The sequence below is a fragment of the Rhinopithecus roxellana genome, chromosome 14 (genome assembly GCF_007565055.1).
Source record: "Rhinopithecus roxellana isolate Shanxi Qingling chromosome 14, ASM756505v1, whole genome shotgun sequence".
Taxonomy (NCBI): Eukaryota; Metazoa; Chordata; class Mammalia; order Primates; family Cercopithecidae; genus Rhinopithecus; species Rhinopithecus roxellana.
The window spans coordinates 22,313,690-22,326,545 of record NC_044562.1 but is presented as its reverse complement, the minus strand read 5'-3'; the positions used below and the strand labels follow the sequence as shown (position 1 = coordinate 22,326,545).

Genomic DNA, 12,856 nt, shown 5'->3' with positions numbered 1-12,856 from the left:
TGTCATTATCGTGGGCTTTGTAATGTGAAATGGAGAGGAAAGAAGAGAGTGGGATAACCACAAGAGTTGCCACTAGAGCTGAAGGTAGAGGTTTAGGGATAAGTTTGTGATGAAAAGGCGTGGAAGTGATGTGCTGCTAAGGAAAGTTGATGAGCAGGGGAAGAGGAAATAAGAACCTTTTCTGAAGCTCATATATTTATTATGTATAACAGATAAATAGCTAATTTTGGCTGACAGGCTTGTGATCTCTTCACCACATTACTCACAACTAAATAATTTGAGTCATGCTTTTTAAGTGTTACATATTACTGAATATCAAACCATGTCAAAAATATGGGAACCTGGCTGGGCGCAGTGGCTCACATCTCTAATCCCAGCACTTTGAGAGGCCGAGGAAGATGGATCACTTGAGGCCAAGAGTTTGAGACTAGCCTAACCAACATGGCAAAACCCCGTCCCTACTAAAAATACAAAAATTAGCTGGACGTGATGGTGCACACCTGTAGTCATAGCTACTTGGGAGGCTGAGGCATAAGAATCACTTGAACCCAGGAGACAGAGGTTGCAGTGAGCTGAGATCATGCCACTGTACTCCAACCTGGGTGACAGAGCAAGACTCTGTGTCAAAAAATATATATATACACATATATATACACACATATATATATTTTTTGACAGAGCATATTATACATATATACGTATATATAAACATATATGTATATATAGACATATATGTATGTATATATAAACATATGTATATATGGACATATATGTATGTATATATAAACACTTATATGTATATATAAACACACATATAATGAATCTATTGTCAGTATATTAGGGTGGCCAAGCACCATATCAAATACCATTATAGAAACACCATACAGAGCCCGAGATTACTTACCTAGTGATATCAATAACCAAAAAATCACAGCAAAGAAATAGGAGGGAGGTAAAAATGACTGAGCAGGCCAGTTCCTTTGCTCACACAGATGCCACTACCTTGTCGTATTTTCTTTTTCCTTTTTTTTCTTTTTTTGAGATAGTATCTCACTTCACCCCCCAGGCTGCAGTGCAGTGGCACAATCATAACTCACTGCAGCCTTAAACTCCTGAGCTCAAGCGATCCTCCTGCCTCAGCCTCTCAGGTAGCAAGACTGCAGTGCCACCATGACTGGCTAATTGGATTTTACTTTTTTGTGTGTAGAGATGGGGTCTTGCTGTGTTGCCCCGGCTGGTCTCAAACGCCTAGCCTTAAGGGATCCTGCTGCCTCTGAAAGTGTTGAGACTACAGGAGTGAGCCACCACACCTGGTCTTGTCTTAGTTTCACACAATCTAACAATGTATTCAAACAAGCTTAACTATCTTTTTTTTAACTGGCCCTACTAATTTATAAGCTGAGAGCTATAGAGGGGAGGAGAGTACCAGTAGAGATGAGCACACTGGCATCAGCAATCATCAGGCAGCAACAGTGAAGAGGGAGCCAAAAATGCACATAACAGCCACAAAAACTCAAATGGACAAAAGGGTTGGGAGCCATTTCATGCAGAGAAAAAAAACAGTGTCCACACATAACTCAACATCTCTGATATCACTCCAGTATAGCATCCTGTTTGTAGCAATGTCTGTGAACCATCAAAAAGGTGGGTAGAACCAATTTCTTAGTATAAATCAAGACATTAGAAAGAATTAGAAATCATAAAGTGCTAATGTAGGTTGAGTTTTGTTTTAATTCTTACTTTTACTATATGTGCTAGTCATAAGTAGCAATGGGGCCTGGCCAAAGTGTATGTCATATGGTGTCCTGCCCAAGAAATGGATAAAGAAAATGGCCTTCTGATGAATAAATTATCAGGACAGAATACCATTCACATAGCATTTGGACCGATTTCTTTCCAGAAAGAGAACACAGTGGAATGTTTAATAAATAAGGCTTTGGTACTTTGGAAGAATGAACCCACTCCCAGAAGTCTGAGTAGTTTATTACTCAGCACATTGGAGACTTCAAATGTATGATGAATTGCTCTAATGCTCTGTAGGTGTTGAATTTTAAGTACTAGAGTAGATCATAGACTTGTTTGAGCTAGTAAGGAAAAAATTATCAGTGCTGTTTTTGGATTTCATTAAAGAAACATTTACTGAAAACATTACTGAACCATTACCAAACCATTACTAAATGGCTTAGTAAATGTTACTAAACATTACTAAAACCATGACTGTAGTTTTCTTTGAAAACTACAAAGACCCAGGCATTACTCTGAGTACTGAGAATACAGCCGTTAACTAGTGAAATAAACGTGTAATCTAAGAGATTCCTAGGGCAAAGGTTCTCAGCAGCTTCAGATAGTGAGCTACTTTTACAATCTTAAGACCTGAGATCACCAAACACTTGTGTTACTCTAACGACGGAAGCCCAGTAGCAACAAAAACTCCTCTCTGGGCTGGATGCAGTGGCTCATGCCTGTAATCCCAGCACTTTGGGAGGCTGAAGTGGGAGGATCACCTGAGGTCGGGAGTTCGAGACCAGCCTGACCAAAAAGGTGAAACCCTGTCTCTACTAAAAATACAAAATTAGCGGGGTGTGGTAGCACATGCCTGTAGTCCCAGCTACTTGAACGGCTGAGGCAGCAGAATCACCTGAACCCAAGAGGCAGATGTTGCAATGAGCCGAGATTACGCCACTGCATTCCAGCCTGGGTGACAAGAGTGAAATTCCACCAAAAGAAAAAAACAAAAAAACACCTCCTTGCCCAGGCACAGTGGCTCACGCCTGTAATCCCAGCACTTTGGGAGGCCGAGGCGGGCAGATCACGAGGTTGGGAGATAGAGACCAGCCTGGCTAACACGGTGAAACCCCGTCTCTACTAAAAATGCAAAAAATTAGCCGGGCGTGGCAGCTGGCGCCTGTGGTCCCAGCTACTTGGGAGGCTGAGGCAGGAGAATGGCGTGAACCCGGGAGGCGGAGCTTGCAGTGAGCCGAGATCACGCCACTGCACTCCAGCCTGGGCGACTGAGCAAGACTCCGTCTCAAAAAAAAATAAAAATAAATAAATAAATAAATAAACAAACCTCCTCTCTGCCAGGCATGTCCTAGTTGTTCAGTCTAGATAAGGGACATCAACTGCAGATGCCCACAGGGGCAGCGACTGTCCAGTCCAAGGGGAACAGGTGGGTGGGCATGTGGGGAGTCAGCCCACAGGCACAGCAGCAGTGGGAACACAATAACCTTGTGCTCATAAACTTCTAATGTCTCAGGAGAAGCCATAAACCTCACATTAATAATTTAAAAACAAACACCACGAGGACACAAACAAACATTCCAGCAGGTCAGAGATAGCCCATATATTAGTCCATTTTTGTGTCGCTATAAAGAAATACCTGAGGCCGGGTAATTGATAAAGAAAAGGAGCTCATAGTTCTGCAGTTTGTACAAGCCTGGCACCAGCGTCTGCTCAGCTTCTGGTAAGGCCTCAGGAAGCTTCCAATCATGGCGGAAGGTGAAGCGGGAAGCCAGTGTATCACATGGTGAGAGAGGGAGCAAGAGAGGAAAGTGGAGGTTCCAGACTCTTTTACACAATCAGATCTCCTGTGAACTAACTGAGCAAGAACTCACTCATCACCAAAGGGATGGAGCTGAGCCATTCATGAGGGATCCGCCCCCATGACTCAAACACCTCCCACCAGGCTCCACCTCAAACACTGGGGATTACATTTCAACATGAGATTTGGAGGGGGCACACATCCAAACTTTATCAGCCTGTGACAGTTTGTGACCTTTTGCTTGCTCTGCAGCCTCCTGGACTTTAATTCACTGGTGTGTACTTTATACAGTGTGCAAAACACATGACTCAATCGAATTCTTACCAACAAGCCTCTAAGATGGTGTTCTTATATCCATTTTATAAATGCTGCAAGTAAAACTCAGAAGACTGCAGAGCTCCCAAATGTTGGAGATGGGATCTGAAGCTGGTCCACTTGCTCCTAGGCCCTAATGCCTTGCACTAGAGCATGCTGGCCGGAAATCCCATCCTAGGGAACACTGTCAGACTAAGGCAATGAATGCAGAGACTTGGTCCAATTATACAAACAATTGCAAAGAACTTAAGCCTACTTTTCTGTTTTCTACTTTTCTACCAATCTGTGGCTGCTAGGGCCAGAGACCAGCAGACCATCTCCAGAGTGAGGAGATGTAGGGAGGATGGAAAAACCTCCAAGAGCGAGGGCACCCCATAGTCTGCACTGTCTTTCATGCTGTCTCTTCTGTCTGTCCTTCCTTTCCTCCTTTCCTTTCTTTACTTCCCTCCTTCCTTTCCTTCTTTCTTTCCCTTCCTTTTCTTCTCTCCCTTCCCCTTCTTCTCCTCCTCTCCTCCCTTCTCTACCCTTTCCTTTCCTAGTGCCCCATGGTATGACCCTGGTCCCTGACTATGACCACAGTGTAATGAATTTAATGCAGAGAAGCCATATGGACAGAATCATATACACAATAGACATCAGAAACGTGGCCAGCCTACAAAGGAAAGCCCTATGAAGCAACTGAATTAAGTATACCTTAGCCATGATAACCCTAGATAAACAAGCAGTCCTCACTCAAAGATGTTAGCCCTAAGTAGCAACTCAACAGGAAGCCACAAAAATATTTTAGAGCCATTAAAAGCTTCACTAAGAAGATTAAGTAACAACCACACACAAAAATGACTATAGTAAAATGTTGAATTTAAAAAGGAGACAATAAAATGCAAATTACTTAACAATTGCAACCATGCTCATGTACATACATGCATTGAGGACCTAGCTTCCTATTGAAGCCAGTGTGCTTTGTACATGTGGCCAATGTGCTTTGTACATGTGAGAAGGGTGCTGCTGGGACACCTTAATCATTAACTTCACTTAAGGCCCTCAGGTTGGAACCTTATTTTCATGAGATTTTCTGGGGAAAATGGAAAAAAGTCCTTTGGGGCTTGATGGTCAAGTTCCAGGCCATCCCAGGATTGAACCTTGTTAATAAGGAGGGGATAGAGGGCTCTCTCCATTCTCCAGGGGAGTACCCCAGTGGGCAGTGCTTTTATTCTGAGCAATCAGACAGCTGAGAGGCTTTGCCTCAACATGGGTTATCTGTAACTTTCACCAAATGAGAACCATCTTGAGATAAATCTCATCTACTCTCTGGCACAATATCACATAAACTCTGATAAAGCCAGTATTTATATCCTGAGCCCGAACTTCTCATCTGAATCCTTAAGTTGAATATCATCCTACTGCCTACTTGACTTCTTGACTTGATTGTCTAACAGGCACCTCAAACTTGAAATGTCTCAAGTAGTACTGCTTTCTTTCCTCAGCCAATGGCCACTCTTTCCATTGCCTTCCCATCTCAGTACATGGCAACTGCCTTCCTCCAGTAGCTCAAACAAAAAAACCTTGGTTCTGTCCCTTACTTCTCTTTTCCTTATATCCTATGTCCAATCTAACAGCCAACCTGTTGGCTCTATCTTCAAAATATATCCAGAATCTGACCACCTTGCACCATACCCAGTACCACCACATTAAGGCATTGGCTGTGGTATCTCACCAGAATTACACAGCAGCCTCCCAGTTCATCTCCCAGCCAATGTCCCTTGTCCATATGGTCTATGCTCCACAGAGCAACCGGAGTGAGTGATCCATTTAAAACTATTGTCTCGCTCTTCTTAAAACTCTCCCCTGGCTGTTCCATGTAGTCTAGAGTAAAGGCTCAGACCTGACCCATCTGTAAAGCCCTGTGCTCTGCGGCCCTTCTGAACCTCCAGCCAGTTCCCTGACTTCATCTCCTGCTCTGGCACTCTCTCTCTTCTCTCCAGCTACAATAGATGGTGATGGCGTTTATCACCACAAGCTGTGCTGGATATTTACTTGATGATCTGTTAGATGGTCTGTGTCCTCTCTGAAGCTCTAGGAGGGCAGAGACTGGGCTCTGATCCCTGCTGTATCCCCAGCACCTGAAACAAGGCCTGGAACATAGTAGGCACTCAATAATACTAATTAGTTGAATAAGTAAACAAAGGATGAATGGATGAATAAATATACTGTTTTTGTAGTCGTTAACATAATGTTTATAGGTTCAAAACATAAAGCAGATATCACACTATAAATTAGAAAGAGGCATCTCGATTTTTATGTCTACATGTCTGGTATGGTTTGGCTTTGTGACCCCACCCAAATCTCATCTTGAATTGTAATCGCCATAATCCCCATGTGTCGAGGGAGGGACCAGGTGGGAGGTGACTGGATCATGGGGAGGGTCTCCCCCATGCTGTTCTCACAATAGTGAGTGAGTTCTCATGAGATCTGATGGTTTTACAAGGGGCTCTTCCCCGTTCATGCTGTCACCTGCTGTCGTGTAAGACATGCCTGCTTCGCCTTCTGCCATGATTGTAAGTTTCCTGAGGCCTCCCCACCCATGCAGAACGGTGAGTCAGTGAAACCTCTTTCCTTAATAAATCACCTAGTCTTGCGTAGTATCTTTATGATGGTGTAAAAACAGACTGATACAGTCTGTGTCTCTTTTAACTGGAAAGATGACTGATAAGAGGTACTCACTGGTAGCCCTGGAGGTCCTTCAGCACCAGGAGGTCCTGGGTCACCTTTTGTTCCAAGCCAGCCAGGGAGCCCCAAGTCTCCCTTACTCCCCTGCCTCCCGGGAAGTCCTGGAGGTCCAGGGGGGCCCATGGGACCAGGCTCACAGGCACAGAGTCCTTCATTTCCTAGACAGAGGATCAATGGAAGATTTGTCATATTTCCTGAATAAAATCCCAATAAGGGCTTTACTGTACAAAACCAATAGCATAAATGAACAACAAAGAGTCCAGTATGCACTTATTGCAGACAATTGAGAGGGCGTGCTGTGGGGGCTGGGTGTAGCATGGGGCACTGCGTGGGGTGCTTAGCCACGGGATGTAAGGTGGGCATACCATTTCTAAACAAATGGAGGCTTTTGTTCCTTAATAAATTCATCCTGACAAATTCTAGAGAAAAGCTGATATCCAATTCTACTGAAGAAACATTAAAAATGATACAACTTTTTTATTTTCAAAAATTTAAAAGCCTGTCCTTTGGTTCCTCCTGAAAAAAAAAAAAAAACTGAAAAAATTAATTGGTGTGTGCACAAACCCTAAACAATTAAGGAGACAAAATAATATGTGGAGAAAGATTTTGACTGCATTGAATATTATAATTGATAATTCACCACAACGCATTTTCCAATTATCAGGACTTTTTGTCTTAAACAAATGTCTTCAGGGTAGTCAGACTCCTCATCTGTGTTGATGCTGTCACACCCACCTGACTCCGCTGCCCAAAACGGCTCCAAACAATTTAGAGTGGAGAAACAGAGAGACAGGCAATTGACGAGTCTGGGAAATATAGGTCCCACAAAAATCAAACATCAATACTCTCCTATCACAGCCACTCTCAAGGAATCAAGAGGACCTCGTGAGCAAAGTCACCATTTGCAGGCAAAATTCATGGCAGGCAAATGTTGCCTCTATATTCTAAGACACGAGGCTTTGACTTTTCAGTGATTTGTAATCTCATAGCACTTAATGGAGTACTCTAGTGGGTGACTAAGGTAAGTAACAAATCTGAATGAAATGCCACATTACATGTCTCAGAAATACCCCCAATCGTCCATGTACAGTTGTCTTCTAGAAATTCTACACTTGGTGCCTACTTGCCTTTTTCTCCTTTTGAGCCTCTTCCTCCTGGGGGACCCACTTTGCCTTTTATTCCTTGTGGTCCAGGGTTCCCAACACTACAGTATGTCGCTGTCAAGGGGGTAAGGGGATGGGCAGAGAGAATCACATAATTTTTCTGACTGTCTTCTATAGAACAAGTGACTTTTGCACTCACATCCTCCCCCACGTGTTTCCTTTCCCAACCCCAGTCTTTGCTCCCTTGTTTTCCTAGGATTCTTTCTGTCTGAAATAAGAATATACACACATATAGATGATGCAGTAGTTATGCCATGCTTTTGCTACCATAACCATTGATAAAGCCAACCCTAATTTCAGCCCTACCCTAAATTAATGGGTTGCAAAACAAGATAATGGACGACAAAACAAAACAAATAAAAAAATGGAGTCAGTGTGTGAAAAAGATATTCCCCCACTCAGTGATCAATTCTTAGCTAATGAAGAAAATGTAAAAGCAGAGCTTGTAAAAACAAAATTTCAGAGATGTCAGTTAAAGATGACAGATAAAATGCAAAGAGTTTGGCATCCTCCCCAAATCCCAGTAGAGTAAAAGAATATTATAAAAAAGCATAAACCTGCCTGGTGCGGTGGCTCACACCTGTAATCCCAGTGCTTTGGGAGGCTGAGGTGGGTGGATTGCTTGAGAAGGTCAGGAGTTCAAGACCAGCCTGGCCAACATGGTAAAACCCCGTCTCTGCTAAAATCACAATAATTAGCCAGCCGCGGAGGTGTGTGCCTATAATCCCAGCTACTTGAGAGGCCAAGGCAGGAGAATAGCTTGAATCTGGCAGGCAGAGGTTGCAGTGAGCTGAGACCGCACCACTCTACTCCAGCCTGGGTGACAGAATGAGACTCCGTCTCAAAATAAATAAATAAGTAAATAAGAAAGTAAAAAAATAAATAAAAATAAGCATAAACCTACAGGACAAGGAAAAAAGGAGAGGAACCAACAACAACAAGTAAAAGAACTTGGCAGATCCTTGGAAAAAAAAAAAAAAAAGCTGAATTTGAAGCAGGAAGCTTAGAAAGCTGAGAAAGAACCTGATTTACCCCAGAAATGTCTCCTAAATTTCGGGAATCTGTACCTCTGGAATAAGAACAACAGTGAGGTCCAAAACAGGATGATTTGTTTAAAAAAAAACAGACCAAAAGATCCCCTTCCTGCAACTGGCAGCAGGAAAATAAAAGACTCCCTACTACCCCCACCAAAAAAACCTAGAAGAAACATGCATCACAGCAAGCTATTTTAATTTATTTTATAATTAAAACAGATGAGGGAGAGTATTGTATCCCTGAAACACGAACAGCCTGCTACAAAAGGAAACATTAAAAGAGAACAACAGCAACTGAAAATCCTTGAAATTAAAATAGATATAGACAGATACAGATATAGATATAGATATAGATCATGATAGCAGAAATTTAAAAATTCAGGTGGAGGGTTGTAATGTAGAATTGAGGAAATCTCCCAGAAAGTGTTTCAGAAAAATAAATAGGTGGAAAGTAATAGAGTAAAGATTTAAAAAAAAAAAAAAAAAAGACATGTAGGATTGATTTCCTGACAGATAGATAGAGTCCAGAAAGAGAAAAAAAGAGGAAAAAAATGGAGGAGACAATGTTTTCAAAGGACACTTGATCTCTTCTCAGCCTTTTGGCTAAGATCAAATGCAAAGAAACACTTGAAGAAAATTTTTCAGAAATGAAGGATGTAGGGCCAGGCATGGTGGCTCACAGCTATAATCCCAGCACTTTGGGAGGCTGAGGCTGACAGATCACCTGGGGTCAGGAGTTTGAGACCAGTCTGGCCAACATAGTGAAACCCTGTCTCTATTAAAAAATGCAAAAAATTAGCTGGGTGTGATGGCATGTGCCTGTCATCCCAGCTACTCAGAAGGCTAAGGTAGGAAAATCGCTTGAACCAAGGAGGCAGAGGTTGCAGTGAACCAAGATTGCATCACTGCATTCCAGCCTGTCTCAGAAAAAAGAATGAGAGGAGAGGAGGAGAGGGAGGGGAGGCGAGGAGAGGGCAGGAGACAGGGGAGGGGAGGAGAGGGCAAGGGACAGGAGAGGAGAGGAGAGGAGAAAGAAAAGACATGAAGGCCATGTGCTGGATTAAAACTGCCCACCGACTGTGTGCAAGCCAGTAGAAATGTACACACACTAAGGCAAATCAAGTGGAATTTAAGACCCTGAAAGCAAACAAAAAAAGAGCTCCTACCCAGAAAGGAAAACGGATTTCAAACCCCAAAAATCAAGTATCTAAATGTTATGAGTTCTCGGTAGCCAACACTGGAAGCTAGGAAACAATAGAAAATGCCCTCAAAATCCTGAGGAAGAAAGATTTCCTACCTAAAATTTTATAATCAGCCAAACTAGCAATCAAAGTCCACAGCAGAATAAAGGCATTTTCAGACGAGCAAGGTCTCTCAACTTTTCCCTTTTATTTATACTTTTTCCCAGGAAATACAATGAGGTAGTAAAGCATTAAAAAATATATGGGAAATAGAGGGCCCCAGAGAAAGAGAGAGGATGGAGGAAAGACTCAGAATATTGGTAAAGGAAGATCTCAAGATGGTATTCTGGCAACAAATTAAAAAATGTAATCTGACCTAATCTGAACAACTCAAAAAGCTGCCAGAGAGATTTATTCAAAGAGCTAATACTAATGGAATAGTTCATGAGTTAGAGTGTATAATGATGAAATTTAGATAATTCTGGGCAGTCTGAGGTTAAATTATAAGTATATTGAAAACCAAGCAGACAGACAAAGGAAACAAGACAACTGACGAGATGTTCTGGAAAAGCAATAATTTATACTATTATATGGCTCAGTTGGTGAATAGCCCTTATATAACCAACTATTCAGTGTAAACTCTGAATATTTATGTAACCAAAATTATGACAATAATTGTAGTTTGTGGGAGTAGAAAATGTACACGTGTCGGGTGGGGGGTTGGTGAAAGAAAGCTAAATTCATCTTCTGTAGAGGAAAGTCAAAAGATAATGCTGAATTGGAAAAATTGAGAAATAGCAATACAAGTACATCAAATGTCAGTATAGAGGCGAATAACAAAAGATCCAGGCACATGTGTTGAAATGATCGTCCTTGGTGAGGAAGGATTAGGAGAAGGAGTTGTGGGGGACTTCAGTTGTCCATACCACGCCTTGTAGAACAGTTTGACTCTTAAACCTGAAACTACCCTTGCAAAAATTCTCACAGTGAAAAAATTGTGACAGTGAAAGAGATACCACCTAAATAACTTCATCTTGTCTTTAGCCTCTAAACTGCCCTTGGCCATTTCTGAGCATGGGCCAAGCTAACTTTGAAAGAATTTAGTATAGTTTAAATAATAATAGCCCTTCCCAAAACTAAACTGCCTTTATAATGTTAATAAAAGGCCACCAGGTAAACTAAACAAAACAAGAAGGGCCTGTATTCTGCTAAGATGTAGGTATACTTAAATGATTAGCAGCATTATTATTCCAGAGGTCTCAAGATTTGCAACTTCCCCAATTATTCCCATAAATAATATCACTATTATAAAGCCTAAGATGGGCCTTTTGAGATGTCTTTTCAGACTTTTGCGTTTCTGATGACTGGATGGCTCCACCTAGACCCAAGACTCATGACTCAAGGGTCCCGTGGCCCCCGCCTAGAAGTGGATTCAGCACATAAGGACCATTTTCCACACCCCCATGATTTCATCCCCAGCCCCCTGCCTGCCAAACTATATTTACAAAACCCTAGCCTCCAAATTTTCAGAGAGGCTGATTTTAGTAATAATAAAACTCCGGTCTTCCATTTAGCGAGCTCTATGTATGTTAAATGCTTTCTCGATTGTAATTCCCCTGTCTTGACAAATCGGTTCTCTCTGGGCAGTGGGCAAAATAAGCCACCGGGCAGTTACAAACCAAGCCCGTATATAACCTCTGATGAAAATTAAAACTACATTTAAAAAATAAAAATTGGTATGATTTTACAAAGTTCTATCATTTACACTGAAACTCCTAACCAAATGATTGTACATACTTTAATTGATGTGAAAGTCCAACTTCTGTTTATTTGTTTGTAAAAGACTACCAACTTAGCTCACAAAACATCATATAACTTTTAAAATATTTAAAAACTACACTTTCTGAACGACAAAAGCAGTATGAATGCTAATGAATATGAATAAGGAGTACTTTACCACTTGATCCTGGGAGGCCCTGCAGGCCTGGTGCTCCAGGCAAGCCAGGTGATCCTGGCTTCCCTGGTTTTCCTGGAGCAGAATCAGGTCTCCCAGGAATACCAGCTTCTCCTGGAAGCCCAGGAAGACCAGGAAATCCTTGTGGCCCAGGGGGACCTATCATGCCTGCAAGATAAATCAAGAATGAAAATTACATATACTCTCAGAGTAAACATCTCTGTACAAGAAATCAACATCAGTACACACCTGGTTAGGTTATCGAATGTTTTAAAGGGAAAGAGATGGAGTTGGAGGCCATCATGCTAAGTGAAATAAGCGAGACACAGAAAGAAATACTACATGATCTCACTTACAGGTGGAATCTAAAATAGTCAAACTCATAAAAGCAGAGAGTAGGATGGTGGTTGCCAGGGGCTGGGGAAAGAGAGGAATGGAGTGATGTTGGTCAAAGGGTACAAAGCCTTAGTCATACAAGGTGAATAAGTTCCGGAGATCTAATGTACCGCACGAAAATGATAGTTAACAATACTGTATCTTATATTTGAAATTTGCTAAGAGGCTAGATCTAAAATAAATCTTCTCACCACCCCCCATAAATGATAATTATGTAGACGTGACAAATAGGTTAATTAGCTGGAATGTGGTGATCATTGTACAATGTATACATATATCAAAAATCAAGCTGTGTATCTTAAATATAAACAATTTTTGTATGTCGGTGATATCTCCATAAAGCTATTTTTTAATGCTCTAGACGACGGCTTTCAGAAGTAGAAAAAAAATAAGTGATGTATAAAGTTTGCTTTTCCACAGAACAGATTACTAGTCATAAAGCAGGAGTTATAATAATTTGAATAAACTGCATTAAAAGAAAAAAACGTAGCTCAAAAATAAAGACCATATACCAGTCATTAAAATGTCTTGCCTCCTTTGAAATA

At 41.6% G+C, this 12,856-nt stretch overlaps 1 protein-coding gene across 1 annotated transcript in view; it reads right to left on the bottom strand.

The window, feature by feature from the left end:
* Positions 1-12,856, bottom strand: part of COL4A4 (collagen type IV alpha 4 chain) — a 133,761-nt gene that overhangs the window by 67,708 nt on the left and 53,197 nt on the right. Inside the window, exons 19-21 of the mRNA XM_010375626.2 lie at positions 11,919-12,083; positions 7,711-7,800; positions 6,578-6,741 (exon numbers count right to left, since the gene is read on the bottom strand). Of these exons, the coding sequence (XP_010373928.2) occupies positions 6,578-6,741; positions 7,711-7,800; positions 11,919-12,083 (419 nt within the window). The remainder of the gene's footprint in view (positions 1-6,577; positions 6,742-7,710; positions 7,801-11,918; positions 12,084-12,856) is intronic.